Consider the following 15,224-nt stretch of genomic DNA (forward strand, 5'->3'; position numbering starts at 1 on the left):
AATTGGGCTCTTAGAATCCAGGTCTAATTTTTTAAAACCATGCAATTCAATGAACAAATGTTTTAGGGGCTCTTCAAGGAGCACAGTTCCCCTTGGGAGTGATCGGGGTGAAAAGGGGCTTCCAAGTAAGTTTGGGCTGGGGAAGTTGGACAGAGGGAGTAGAGCTCAGACTAGGTTTTTCTGGATCCTTTCAAGTCTTTACCAAGAGGTGAGAAATTTAAGAACAACTGCAGCTGAGATTTCAGCTCTTAGAGGATAAAACAGGAGGAAAACCTTTTCAGCCTTTGCTCTGTGACTTGTATCAGCAACAAGGGGAGTATTTGCAAACAGTGGGTATTATATCTTGATTTTGACAGAGGAAAGTAAGTGAGTTTGAGATGAGAAGAATGATCAGGGCAGGTGGAATTAGGTAATGGTTACTTATAAAAGGTATAAATCTTAAAATATAGAGGCTGTTATCCAGCAAGTCCAATTGTATCTGTTCTTGGGATGAAACTTGCACCAAAGGACATAACCGGGAGCACTCAGAATTCCCACTTTAGAAAGAAACTGGTGATATAGTAAAACTACATTAAAAATGCCCTTAAGAGTTTTGGCTAGATGACACATTTTGATTGCCTTCTTCTGAAAAACAAACAAACCAGCAAATATAAAAATAGGGAAAATCTGCAGCAACACTGGAAACTATGGAGGAGAGCCATTAAAATGCCAGATGGGCAGCGAACCTGGGCCAACGACTCTGGAAAGACATTTCTACCCCAGAAAAACGGCTGATCCCCCCCAGCTCCAAGCCAGAAGCAGGCATTGTGGCTTCATGCAAACAGGAAGAAATTCCTCAGGGAACTCCTGTGTCTCGGCTGCCCTCCGTGGACAAGCAACTGGTGCTCCTGCTTGAAATCCATGCAAATAAAAAGTGAGGCGCTCCAGGAAGAATCCACTCACCTTGTTCTGGAGGGAAAAACCATATCCGGATAGGCTGCTCATCATTTAAGAATGGAAGAGCATGAAAAGCCACAGATGCCTCAGCCCAAACACCATGTGGCCTGTGAATACACAGAAGCAAGAAGGGAGGCAAATGTCACCATACTGTAAGGAAGACACAGATTTCAGGTTGAGAGAAAAACAGATTTCAATGAAACAAGAGCTAAAAAAAAAAAAGTGAGAAAATAACAGATGAACATGAAGCCGAATGAAGAGCAAGAAGAGATAAAGGGAGCTAGAGGGGCTCATGAGAAATGATCTTCAGTGGAAATCTGAATTTTACAGTTTATTACTTTACTACTTAGATGAAGCCTTTGTGCCCTTCGAGCTTTAAAATTCCACGGTTCTGTGAACTGACTCTAAAGCAGTGAGGAAATTAGACAAAGAAACGAAGAATGAGGAGATGGAAGTAAGCCCACAGAGTGACAAAATGTGTCAAATAAGGGCATTTTGAAAAATTTAACAAGCCAGCTGCTGATTATAAATAGTTTAAAAACATTTGTTTTTAATAAAATACACATAACATAAAATTTGCCATCTTGACTGTTTTTAAATATACAGTTCAGTAGTGTGAACTCTATGCACATTCTTGTACAGCCCATCTCCAGAACTTTCTCACCTCACAGAACTGAAACTATATACCCATTAAACAGCTCATCTCTCCCTCCCGCCAGCCACTGACAACCACAATTTGGCTTCCTGTTTCTAGAAGTTTGACCTCTCTAGAGGTCTCATACAAGTTAATCACACAGTATTCAGTGTTTGGGTAACTGGCTTATTTCACTTAGCATAATGTCCTCAAGGTTCATCCACGTTGCAGCCTGTGTCAGAATTCCCTTCCTTTGTAAGGCTGCATAGCATTCCATTGCATGCATACACCCACACTTTGCTTTTCCGTTCACATGTCAATGGACAGTTTGGGTTGCTTCTACCTTTTGGCTATTGTGAATAATGCTGCTATGAACATGGTATACAAATATCTCTGTAAGATCTGCTTTCAGTTCTTTTTGCTGTATACTCAGAAGTAGTAGTATTAGATCCTGTGGTAATTCTATTTTTAATTTTTTCAGGAACAACCATACTGTTTTCTGTAGCAGTTGCATCATTCTCCATTCTCATCAACTGCACAGGGTTCCAGTTTCTCTACATCCTCGCCAACACTTGCTATTTTGTTTATTTTTTTTTTTAAAGATTTTATTTATTTATTTGGCAGAGAGAGACATGGTGAGAGAAGGAACACAAGCAGGGGGAGTGGGAGAGGGAGAGGCAGGCTTCCCGTGGAGCAGGGAGCCCGATGCGGGGCTCGATCCCAGGACCCTGGGATCATGACCTGAGCCGAAGGCAGATGCTCAACGACTGAGCCACCCAGGCACCCCTATTTTCTTTGTTTTTTTAAATAGCAGTGAGGTGATAGGAATACTAGTTTTGATTTATCAGTAATGGAGTTAAAGCGACCAGAATTTCTTATAGTCCTACCTGTTTGGAATATAAGCAATTATGAAGAAAAAAAAAAGGAATGTAAGCAATTACTAATGGGTCCTGGTTCTACTGTGAGACCTTCCGTAGCCTCAAGCAAATCACAGATCATTCCAGAGCAGTGTTGTCCGATAGAACTTTCTGTGATGCTAAAAATGTTTACATTGGCGTTGTCTAGTATGGGTAGCCACTAGCTAGTTTTAATTAACTAAATTTAATTTAATTTAAAATTCAACTTCTCAGTCAGACCAGCCACATGTGGCCACTGAGCACTTGAAATATAGCTAGTATGATTGAAGAGTGAATTTTTAATTTAATTTTAGTTAAAATGTAAATAGTCAGGGCGCCTGGGTGGCTCAGTCATTAAGCGTCCGCCTTTGGCTCAGGTTATGATCCCAGGGCCCTGGGATCGAGCCCCCGCCTCGGGCTCCCTGCTCAGCGGGAAGCCTGCTTCTCACTCTCCCTCTGCCTACCGCTCCCCCTGCTTGTGCTCTCTTTTTCTCTGTCAAATAAGTAAATAAAATCTTTAAAAAAAAATGTAAATAGCCACATTTGGTTGGTGGCTGCTGTACAGAACAGCTAGTCTAGGGCATGCCTTTTAGCTCTTAAGATAAAACAATGTGGGGCACCTGGCTGGCTCAGTCAGTGGAGCATGTGACTCTTGATCTCAGGGTTGTGAGTTCAAGCCCCACGTTGGGTGTAGAGACTACTTAGAAATAAAATCTTTAAAAAAAGAAAAAGAGAGAACTATGTAGTCCGTATATTGGGAGCTGCTGGTGCTTGCTCTGACTTTCCCATTAGTCTTTTTTGGGGGCCAGGGCAGGAAGGGGCAGAGGGAGGGAGAGAATCCTAAGCACGTTCCACGCCCAGCATGGAGCGAAGGCGGGGCTCAATCTTAAGACCCTGAGATCATAACCTGAGCTGAAATCAAGCATCGGATGCTTAACTGACTAAGCCAGCCAGGCGCCCCAAGGTCCCATTAGTTTTATACCTAAGGAAAAATCTTGAGTCATTGCCACTCATCACAAAGAGCATTCCCACACCCATCACCAACAAAATAAAACAGAGCCAGCTCAACTCTTTGATGTTCTGGAAATATTTGCATGTTTCCTGGTACCTTCTCTGTGATGGTTTAAACTTGTGCTTTGTTTGGCTTCAGGACCTGTATGAGGCTGGAGAGAAGAAATGGGGGACAGATGAGGTGAAATTTCTAACTGTTCTCTGTTCCCGGAACCGAAATCATCTGTTGCATGGTAAGGCGCTTGCCTCATCTTCCAAAGAAAATGAGAGACGATGAAAACTATTGTCCATTATTAATTGAGAATTTTCCCCCTTTACTTGTACAAAGAACAGATTGTACTGAATTGTCCTAGATGTTTTACCTTGGAGATGTATGAGTACAACGATGTGCATGAGGGCCAATTTCTTTTTTTCTTTTTTTAAAGATTTCATTTATTTGAGAGAGAGAGGATGAGTGAGGGGGAGGAGCAGAGGGAAAGGGACAGGGAGAAGCAGACTCTCCACTGAGCGGGGAGCCCGACATGGGGCTCGATCCCAGCACCCGGAGATCATGACCTGAGCTGAAGGCAGACGCTTAACCGACTGCGCCACCCAGGTGCCCGCTGAAAGTTTAATTATGAATAATTAGCAGATATACAACATATTGATAGGAGTTTGGCATTTCTGTTTGTAGGAAACCAAACCTTCACGGTCAGTCCTTTTTCTAAAGCAGCCCCATTTCATTTTAGTTATGTAAGAAAAAATCTTTAGTACATCAGTGAGCAATAAAATAAAATTGTTGGTTGACATTTATCCCTAGTTAATATCCAAGTTGTAAAGTTAATAGAAATGATTTCTTTAGGGAGTATGTTGCATAAGATAAATAGTGGATAATTCCAAATTTTATTTCCTATGTGTAATGTTTCTAATTTGCTTCTGATAATGCTTAGTCTTTGTAATGTGCTTTTAACTTCTTTGGGGAAAAAAATTGTAGCACATTTGTCATCAGGTTTATTTTCTTCTTGTAAACAGCAATAAGGATTTAATAAGATATTTCATCTTTTATGTAAGTTCTTTAGGTGTTTATGTTGCATCATCATTTTTTAAGCCCACCATGCCTTATAATCACACACAATTTACAAAACCTATGGGAAATTTGAGAATGAGTTCAGTAAATTGAAAACATAATTGAAAATTACAACACATTTGGAAGTTGTATTTTTTCCGGATATTCCACAGTGACTAAAAATAGGTGATTACACCTGTTAATAAATGTCATGGGCTACCATCAGATGCACCAACTTCTGACTGAGCTCCCCGTTTCTTCGCCTTCCCTTTCTTGCCGGATGACTAAGTACATAAATCTCCCCCTGGTGGTATTTTCCAAGAACTGCAGGTCCTCAAAAAATGCAAATAACAATTTTCACTTCTAGCCCCAAGTCAATTGTTGGGAAGTTATAAAATATCTGCTTGTAAACCACTGGAAGAAAATCTAAGCACTCTTGGGATAAAGAAAACTTCATAATTTTTTTACCAACCAACAATAATAGTGAGGATTCAAATAACTAAGGTTTTATTAATTATCTTCTAGGTGCAGTGCTAAGCATATTAAAGATTTTTTTTATTGTTATTTGACAGAAAGAGAGAGAGCACAAGCAGGGGGAGCTGTGGGCAGAGGGAGAAGCAGGCTCCCCGTTGAGCAGGGAGCCCGAATGCGGGTCTCAATCCCAGGACGCTGGGACCATGACCTGAACTGAAGGCAGATGCTTAGCGAACTGAGCCGCCCAGACGCCCCCAGTGCTAAGCATATTACAGGCATTGTTTGTTGCAACATCCCATTGGGGCAGCCATTATTTCCCCCATTTTACAGTGGAGAAAAACTAAGGCTTAGAAAATGTGTCAATTAGGGCGCCTGGGTGGCTCAGTCGGTTAAGCGTCTGCCTTCGGCTCAGGTCATGATCCCAGGATTCTGGGATCAGGTCCGCATCCAGCTCCCTGCTCAATGGAGAGTTTGCTTCTCCCTCTGCCCCTACCCCTACCCCCCCCCCCGCTCATGTGCTTGCGCTCTCTCTCTCTCTCGTGTGCACGTGCACAAAAATAAATAAATAAAATCTTTAAAAAAAAAAAAGAAAATGTGTCAATTAGATCTTTTGATCCTAAGCAATAGACACAGACTCCAACTTAAGTAAGAAAAAGAAATAATACAGAATGGGACAAGAGGGAAAATGGAAAATACTGGTGGCTCACTGAATTGAAGGGAGAGCCAAACATTTCCAGGAAGTACAGAAATCAAGGCAGATCTGGGGATCTCAGTGGAAGGGAGTCACATATTTTATTTGTAAGGCAGTTTCCCAAAGTCTGGTCTTCGTTGAAAATGCTGATTCTTGAACCCCTACTTCAGACTGGCTGACTTAAAATCCCTGAAAGTGACATCTAGGAAAGTCTCCCAGGTTTCCCAGGTGAATCCTATGTTCTCTAAGGTTAAAGATGACTCAGTGCTTTTGGCCATCCCCACGATCTGCTCAATTTAAAAATCCCCAGGAGGGTAAGACTGGTTCTGGTTCAGTGAACTGCCCACTCACTTGGTAGAGCTTTTGGTGTATGTTAGGGGGCAGGGGTGTCCCTGGATTGACAGCCCTGTGAGAATCACCCTGATGGGGGGCCTGGGGCAGCACCCCAAAGAAAGCAATGTTAAGAAGATAAATATCCAGGGGCGCCTGGGTGACTCAGTCGTTAAGCGTCTGCCTTCGGCTCAGGTCATGATCCTAGGGTCCAGGGATCGAGTCCCACATCGGGCTCCCTGCTCAGCAGGAAGCCCGCTTCTCCCTCTCCCGCTCCCCCTGCTTGTGTTCCTGCTCTCGCTGTCTCTCTCTGTCAAATAAATAAATAAAATCTTTAAAAAAAAAAAAAAAAAGAAGATAAATATCCACTCTAAGAAGCTCCAGAAGAAGGCAGTAAGAGGAAAATAGGTTTATCACATTAAAAAATATTTGGCAAAAAGTGAAAAAAAAATTATGTTACAGTCTATTAAAAGATGCAGCCATTTGGTTATCAAATGTAACTCAGTCTTGAAGGGGTTGAATTGCTCTAGTTTTGATGAGCCAAAAGGAAGGTGATATACAGGTGATTTCCAGGGCCAAAATTACAAAAAGACATGTTCTGCTCATTAAGGGAACAACGAGAAAAGAAAGCAAATCTCTCCAGACGTTATTTCCATTTTATGTGTGAGAGAGCGGGGTCCCAAATAAGGGAAAGGGCTTGCCTGATATCCTCCGAGAGGCACAATAGTCCTTCGTCCTCTCCAGCACCCATTCCACTTGCTACATGCCTCTTGGGTTCTCACTGACATTGCTAATTAATTTCCTCTTGATGTATGCCAAAGAATAAAGAGTGAGCTCTAGAAAGATGCTCATTCTCTCCATAAATTTTCATTTCCTCTATTCTTTTTTTATTATTTATAATTCCACTTTGTTATTGTTTGTAGTGTTTGATGAATACAAAAGGATATCACAGAAGGATATTGAGCAGAGTATTAAATCTGAAACATCTGGTAGTTTTGAAGATACTCTGCTGGCCATAGGTAAGCTGGTAGGGGCGGGGAGCGGAGAAACAAATGTTTATAGACTGTCCTCCTTACCAGTTTGTTGTCATGGAGATACAGTTTTTTGTTTTCAGGGATTAAAAAAAATGTTTAAATCACTCATAATGAGATCCAGAATTTTAAACAAGAAGTATTATATATGATCTGATTGTTATTGTATTATGTAGCTTTATATATCTTATATCCTCTGTGCCTTTAGATCTCAGTATGCTGGAAAGATAATCCTACAGTAGCTGCATCTTGCAAGTCTATGAATGGCTAGAACTAATAACAGTTTCATATGGTGTAGATAGTAATCATTTTGAAACTGTATGCTGCCTTTTGCTTTAATTACCTTTATTATTTCTCCAATTAATTACTTTATTAATTACTTCTCCATGGCCTATGTTCATAAAACGTTGTTGGACTAAAATTTTTCCGACAAAGCAATCAAGAGATACTATTTCATACCTTGTAGAAACAGGGGGAACAACTGTCACTTTTTTCTCATAGATTTTATCTGTAATTTTTTATTTCTTTTTTTCATCTCTTAACAGTAAAGTGCATGAGGAACAAATCTGCATATTTTGCTGAAAGGCTTTATAAATCTATGAAGGTAAATGGCCTCATTTTTAGCATCTGAATGACCCCAACCTGTCTTATGTCTGCCTTCATGTTTACTTATGTTTCCCACACAAATTAACCAAAATCAGCCTGAGATATTCAGTTCATCAAATACTTCACTGAGTGCCTGCTAATGATAATACTAGGTAATATTTATTGAGTACTTATAATAATAGTGATCACTATTCCTAGTGCCATATACATATGGATTAATTTTATCCCTACAACAGCTGTATGGGGCAGGTACTGTTGTTAACCCCCATTTTACAGATGAGAAAAATGAGGCATAGGGAGGTAGGCAGTTTGTCCAAGGTCCTCAGTGAGGATATAACGGAGCAGGGATGCAAACACTGGCAGTCTGGCTTCAGAGCCCAAGCTCCTAACCATGCATTAGTCTGTGTGCAGACACCCTTGCTGGGAACCATGGGAGGTGCAGGAGAGATCAAAAGGTAGGAAGGGGAAGGCAGGTATGGGCAGAACACCAACAAGAACAAAATAGAATGTAAGACAGTAGTTGAGGACCCAAATATATAGGAACACAGAAAAAAGAGTATTTTTCAATATTTGTTGAGGGGGTGAGGATCAGAAAAGACTATATAAAGAAGTTGGTATCTGTGAGCAGGACCTTCAAGGAAGCTTTATATGGGGGGATTTCATATGGTAAGAAGGATGGTAAGGCTGGGGAGGGAAGGAGGACATTCAGGGGGAGGAATCTGCAGGCGAGGCAGCAGGCTGAGAATTCAGAGTATGTCTCCAGTGGCAGGGAGTGGTCTTCTCTGGTCAGAACACAGAACGTTGGAAAGCCTTGAACACTGTGGTGAGTATTCCACAGTCTTTCTAAGGTTGTGGTGCAAAGGACATCATCAGGAGAGCCATGCAGAGATTTGCCTTGATAAGCTAAAGAACACCGTCTGAAAACCAGCATGGATCTTGTTTTCTTCCTTAGGGCTTGGGCACTGATGATGAAACCCTCATTAGAATTATGGTTTCTCGAGCAGAGATTGATATGATGGACATCCGGGAAAACTTCAAGAGGCTCTATGGAAAGTCTCTGTACTCCTTCATCAAGGTAGGTCACGAGAGCCCAGCCTTGGCCCAGGGGAAAGCTCGGAGGAAAGAATGGGGTTCTAACCTGGGCATTCAGACACTTCTTAGCTGCTCTCTGGCAGATAGCATCCCCTTTAAAGATGGTACTCTAGGGCGCCTGGGTGGCTCAGTTGGTTAAGCGACTGCCTTCGGCTCAGGTCATGAGCCTGGAGTCCCTGGATCGAGTCCCGCATCGGGCTCCCTGCTTGGCGGGGAGTCTGCTTCTCCCCCTGACCCTCCCCCCTCTCATGTGCTCTCTCTCTCATTCTCTCTCTAAAATAAATAAATAAAATCTTTTAAATAAATAAATAAAGATGGTACTCTAATTCAGGTATTTCCAGTTTCTCTCCTTTCACACAGATGTTTAAATCTCCCGCCAGGTTAAAAGCTGGAAATGTTTGCCTTCTAAATATAGTAGTTATTTCATATTAACCCCAGACAGAGAAAGAGTATATTTTAATGAATAGTTTTAACAATGCAGTTTCTTTGTCTACCTGCTTAAGGTGGAAGGTATACAACTAAATCGGTCATCCAGAACCCTATCCCAGGCCAGCTGAGGTCCGCTGAAAACACGGAAAAGCATGTTAGTTACCCTGGATTGCTGCCTTTCTGTACCTGGCAGCAGACTTCCAGGAGTCCTAACCTGGCACAGGGGTGACGAGAAATGACTCATCCCTCAAAACCCCTCATTACTGGGATTTCGCTTCCTGAGGAAGCCAGAAGGGTCTCATGAATATGAAGCCAAGACCCACTTCCCTAGAAGCCGGTGTTGCCTGCACAGTAAACTTCAAATCAGGATTTGATCCGTGAATTAAATATTCTGAATCCTACACATAGCTTGCAGAGTATAATTATGAGGTGATTTGAGCTGCTGAGTTTGTTACTATGTATACAAAGCATTTAGGGACTTGTTTCTATTTTTGGACCTTCTATGAGGTAACTTTATTTTGCAGAGCTGAAATATAGCTAGCTGTAAGTAAAATACTTTTTAGATTCAAGGATGACTATAAGGGAAGTTATGGGAAAATATATTTATACTATATAATATAGAGTTAATATCCCTATATGAAGAGCTTCTACAAATCACTAAGAAAAAGGAAAAAATCCAAAAAGAAAACATGCACTTACTTCACAAAGGACAATAAATATATAGAATGATTAATACCAATAATATACAATGAATTGTAAGTAAAAACAAATCACCGTCTTTCACCTTATACCTTAACAAAGTTTAAAGAGATCATAACCAGCATTGAGAAGGGCTTGGGGAAAATTCACCATCTCTTATGGCAGGACTGTAAACTGGTCTAACCTTTCTGGGAGGCAGCTTGGCAATAAATGTTTGTTATTTTTTAAAAAATATTTATTTATTTGAGAGAGAGAGAGAGAGCATGGGTGTGCGAGTGGGGGGAGGAGCAGAAGGGGAGAGAGAGAGAGAGAGAGAGAGAAGCGGACTCCCTGCTGAGCTCAGACCCTGATGCAAGGTTCAATCACAGGACCCCGAGATCATGACCTGAGCTGAAATCAGAGTCAGACCCTTAACTGACTGAGCCTTCCAGGCACCCCAGCAATAAATGTTTAAAAAATAAAATATACCTCTTACTTAGCTATTATAGGTTTAGGAATTTCTTTAGAGAAAATAATAAAATAAAAATGCATTAATCCACAGAATGGGAGAAAATATTTGCAAGTCATATTTAGTAAGGGTTTACTATCCAGAATATATAAAATGTTTTCTACAACTCAACAAAAAGACAAACAACCCAATTTAAAAATGACAAAGGATTTGAATAGACATTTCTCCAAGGAAGGTGAACAAATGGCCAATAAGCACACAAAAAGATGCTTAACATCATTAATCATTAGGGAAGATTTGCCTTGATAAGCTATTATCAAGAATATATTGCCCATTTAATAACAATGAAATACCACTTCATACCTACTAGGATGACTATAATCTTAAAAAACAAAACAGAAAATAACAAATGTTGGGGAGGATATGGAGAAATTGGAACCTTTGTACATTGCTGGTGTGGACGTAAAATGGTGCAGACACTGTGAAAAACAGTCTGGCACTTCCTCAAAGAGTTAAATATTTTAAAAAATAGTTAAACATAGAATTACCAAATGACCCAGCAATTCCACTCACTGCTATATACTCAAAAGAAATGAAAACAGGGACTCTAACATGTAATGTAAACATTATTCATAATAGCAAAAGGTGGCAACAACCTAAATATCCAGCAACAGATGAATGGATAAACAAAATGAGGTATATACATACATAAAAAGGAATGAAGTTTCTGGTACATGGATGTACCTTTGGAACATGCTGAGTGGAATAAACCAGACACAAAAGGACAAATACTGTATGATTCTGTGTACTTACACAAAATATTTAGAATAAGTAAATTCACAGAGACAGAAAGTAGATTAGAGGTTACCAGGAGCAGGGGGAGAAAGGAAATGGAAGGTTATTGGTTAGTGGGTTACAGAGTAGGGGAGATGAAAAGGTTTTGGAAATAGTGATGATGGTTACACAACAATGTGAATTAGTGCCACTGAATTATACACTTTAAATGGTTAAAATGGCAAATTTTGTTATATATATTTTACCATATTTATGAAAGAATTTGAATAAAATCATCTCACAAAATGTGAAAAAAGTCAACTAAATATTGTATTTTATCTTATTTTTTTAAAGGTCATTTACCTTTTTCTTTTTTCTTTTTTTTTTTTAAGATTTTATTTATTTATTTGACAGAAAGAGACACAGCGAAAGAGGGAACACAAGCAGGGGGAATGGGAGAGGGAGAAGCAGGCTTCCTGTGAAGCAGAGAGCCCGATGCGGGGCTTGATCCCAGGACCCTGGGATCATGACCTGAGCCGAAGGCAGACGCTTAACGAATGAGCCACCCAGGGGCCCCTATATTTTATCTTAGTATTATTTATATTTACATTACTTTATGTTATTTATATTTTATAAATTATATGGTATATACTTACGGTACATAATTCATTATATATTATTATTTTTGTTAACCAATAGGGGATGACTCAAATAAATTATGGAAAATTTATACGATATAATACTATACAGGCACTAAAATGATGGGGTACAAAAATATTGATCGGCTCAGGCAACATCACTATAAATATATTTATATTATATGTTTATATATATATATAAATATGTGAATATATATGTGTACACACACAACACTGGAAAAGATTAAAAATAAAGAATATATTGCCCATTTAATAACAGTTGTCAGAAGGATGAGAACAGATATATAAAATATGTCAATAATGGAAAAAATGACAGGGATACCTGAGTGACTCAGTCAGTTAAGCATCTGCCTTCGGCTCAGGTCGTGAACCCAGGGTCCTGGGATCAAGACCCACGTTGGGCTCCCTGCTCAGCAGGAAGCCTGCTTCTCTCCCTGCTTGTGTGTGCTCTCTCTCTCTGACAAATAAATAAATGGAATCCTTTAAAAAATAGAAAAAATGACAGAAGTAAGACAAAATGTAAGTTATAAATAAGCCCTCAGGTTATATAAAAATGTAAAATCCAAGTCTGTGCTGTTTATAAGGAACAACTAAACCACAGTGACATGTAAGTAGCTTAAAATAAAGGCAGTTTACATTTGACAATATAAAAAAGAAAGCAGGGATTACACTATCAGGAAAAAGAAGAATTTAAGGAGAAAAAGCATTAAGTAGGAAAAAATGGATTACTTTATATTAAGAAAGGCAACTATTCACAACCAAGATTAAGTTGCATGAAACTTTGGGTGCCAGTATTGCGTTCAGATCTATAAACAAGAAATTTGAAGCTCCAAAAGAAGACATCAATGGCAATAGTATGCCAGATAGAGTTTAACAAACACATCCTTATTCTCTGGCAGATTGATGAGGCAAAGCATAAAGAAGGATATATTAAGATTTATTTTAATAGATTTATATATTAAACTTTGAATCCTATAGACAGAGATTCCCTCTTTATTTATTTATTTATTTTTAAGATTTTATTTATTTATTTGAGAGAGAGAACACAAGCAGGGGGAGGAGCAGAGGGAGAGGGAGAAGCAGACTGCCCGCTGAGCAGGGAGCCCCGTGTGGGGCTCATTCCCAGAACCCTGGGATCACGACCAGAGCTGAAGGCAGACGCTTAACCGACTGAGCTACCCAGGCGCCCCATCTTTTTTTTTTTTTTAAGATATATTTAGTTATTTTAGAGAGAGTGCAGGAGGGAGGGGCAGAGGGAGAAGGAGAGACAGAGAATCTCAAGCTGACTCTCGCTGCACATGGAGCCCAATGCTGGGCTCAGTCTCACAACCGTGAGATCATGACTTGAGTGGAAATCAAGAGTCAGACACTTACCTACCCCAGCCACCCAGGCGCCCCGAGATTCCCTCTTTTCTAGTGCCCATGAAACACAAGCAAAAACTGATCTGTTAATTAGACCATAAAAAATTATATGTAGAAATTATAGCACCTTTCTGGAAGGCTATTTTGCAACACATATTGAAAGACTTAAGAAAATACATGATGATTAATCTGGTAATTCCCATTTTATGAAAATTTATCCTGACTAAATCATGAAGAAATGCACAAAAATTTAACTATAATTCTTATTGCAACCGTGTTTATAATAGTGAAAAACTGGAAACAACAAATATCTAACAATGGGGGAGGGTGATCAAATAAATTTTACCTGTATACGATTGAATTCCTTTTAACCATTAAAGAATGATGTTGTAGAAGAATATTTAATAAATTAAAACAGGGAAATAGTCTACATTATGTAAAAAAAGCAGAATACAGAACACTATAGGCCCATCACACAGGAACCTACACACATAGAAAAAAGTCTGGGAGGATATGCACACACCAAAATGTTAAGAATAGTCATCTCTGGATTGGTGGAATTAGGATTTTTATGTTTTTCTATTAGGTCTTTATTCTCTACATTGAACATGTATTATTTTGCAATAAAAAAATAACAAATGTTATTTTTAAAAAACACCTCTCTGAGAAAAAGCCAGATAAGATTGAAAAAGTTAACACAGATGACTGTGAACTGTGTATTCCATGTCGAAACCCATTTCTCTGACTGTACATTTGCTTCGCTTGCCCCCAGGGAGACACATCTGGAGACTACAGGAAGGTACTGCTCATTCTCTGTGGAGGAGATGATTAAAATAAAATCCAAGAAGGATAGGAGGATTCCCAATACTTTGAATTTTTTTTTAAGTTCATTTTTCTACACTACTATTAGCATTATCTCATTGCTCATTTCCAATTAAAACGCCTACAGATGCTTCCTAGGATATAGACTGGCTGTATTATTATTCATCTATAATTACTCATTATGATGGCTTTAAAGCTGTACTTGCATTTCAAAGCTTATAAAACCTAACAGGAGATTTAAAGTTAGAAATAAAAATGTATTCCATGTTTTTAACAGATTTCTTCCTCATCTGTGTTTCACAGAAATTGGAATGTATTAAATTTATTTCATGGTTTTGGTGAAAGTGGAAGACTGAAAGACTGTCCTAAAATCACTCTGCTTCCCTAATTCCATTCTCAAACTGGCTAGTAATTTCTTCATTTGAAATTGTGAGCATTTAGTTCATAAGAATATCCAATTTGCTATTTTACACGGTCATACTTTGAAGACATCCAATAATCTCCTTTATTTAGATTTTGTCTATACTGTTAGTTGATCTCTACAAAAGTTTGCATGGGAGACTTCCTTCCTCACATCTTATATTAAGATTATTTACTCTTTCCAGGTTGAAGTATACCAAAATCAGCAACTTGTCTGAACAAATTAAATTCTTAGTGTGCTTATACAGATCATATATGTGTAGTTAACAAACATAAATGCTGAACATTCCACAATATTATGGTTAATATCTTAATCTAGCTGGAAGATGAATGGAAAAAATTAAGTGTCCAACCAGGTATTATTTTGGTGATGGTGTAATGTTCTGAATTTACTTAAAGGAATTTTTTGTGCTAAAAATAATTTTTAAAATGTTTTTCAATTTTGTTGATTTGTAGCAATTTACATTCGCATTGTGCCTTTCAACTCTGAAATTATTCTGTAGTTGTACTTGATTTTATTCAAAAGTTCAGTTTGTATACAACATGGAAAAATAATTTTAATAAAACATGGTATCTTTAAAATGACATATGTTCTTTCTCTAATTGAATTTTCCACTATCTTTAAAAAATTTCTGTCACTTAATTTCTATTAGAAACTACAACATTAAGCAGCACCTGGGTGGCTCAGTCGGTTAAGCGTCTGCCTTTGGATCAGGTCATGATCCCAGGGTCCCCTGCTTGGCGGGGACCTGCTTCTCCCTCTCCCTCTACCTACTATTCCCCCTGCTTGTGCTCTCTCTGTCAAAGAAATAAATAAAATCTTAAAAAAAAAAAAAAACTACATTAAGAAAAAATAATATAGTCT

The 15,224-nt window shown here is 38.9% G+C and overlaps 1 protein-coding gene across 1 annotated transcript in view; it reads left to right on the forward strand.

The window, feature by feature from the left end:
* ANXA4 (annexin A4) overlaps positions 1–14,944 on the forward strand; it is a 70,687-nt gene extending 55,743 nt beyond the window's left edge. The window contains exons 9-13 of the mRNA XM_006748017.3: positions 3,617–3,710; positions 6,941–7,036; positions 7,594–7,652; positions 8,607–8,729; positions 13,890–14,944. Coding sequence (XP_006748080.1) covers positions 3,617–3,710; positions 6,941–7,036; positions 7,594–7,652; positions 8,607–8,729; positions 13,890–13,949 — 432 coding nt within the window. The 3' untranslated portion in view covers positions 13,950–14,944. The remainder of the gene's footprint in view (positions 1–3,616; positions 3,711–6,940; positions 7,037–7,593; positions 7,653–8,606; positions 8,730–13,889) is intronic.
* Positions 14,945–15,224: the final 280 nt, after the last annotated feature.

This window comes from Leptonychotes weddellii, chromosome 10 (assembly GCF_054177405.1).
Source record: "Leptonychotes weddellii isolate Sample4059 chromosome 10, ASM5417740v2, whole genome shotgun sequence".
NCBI lineage: Eukaryota > Metazoa > Chordata > Mammalia > Carnivora > Phocidae > Leptonychotes > Leptonychotes weddellii.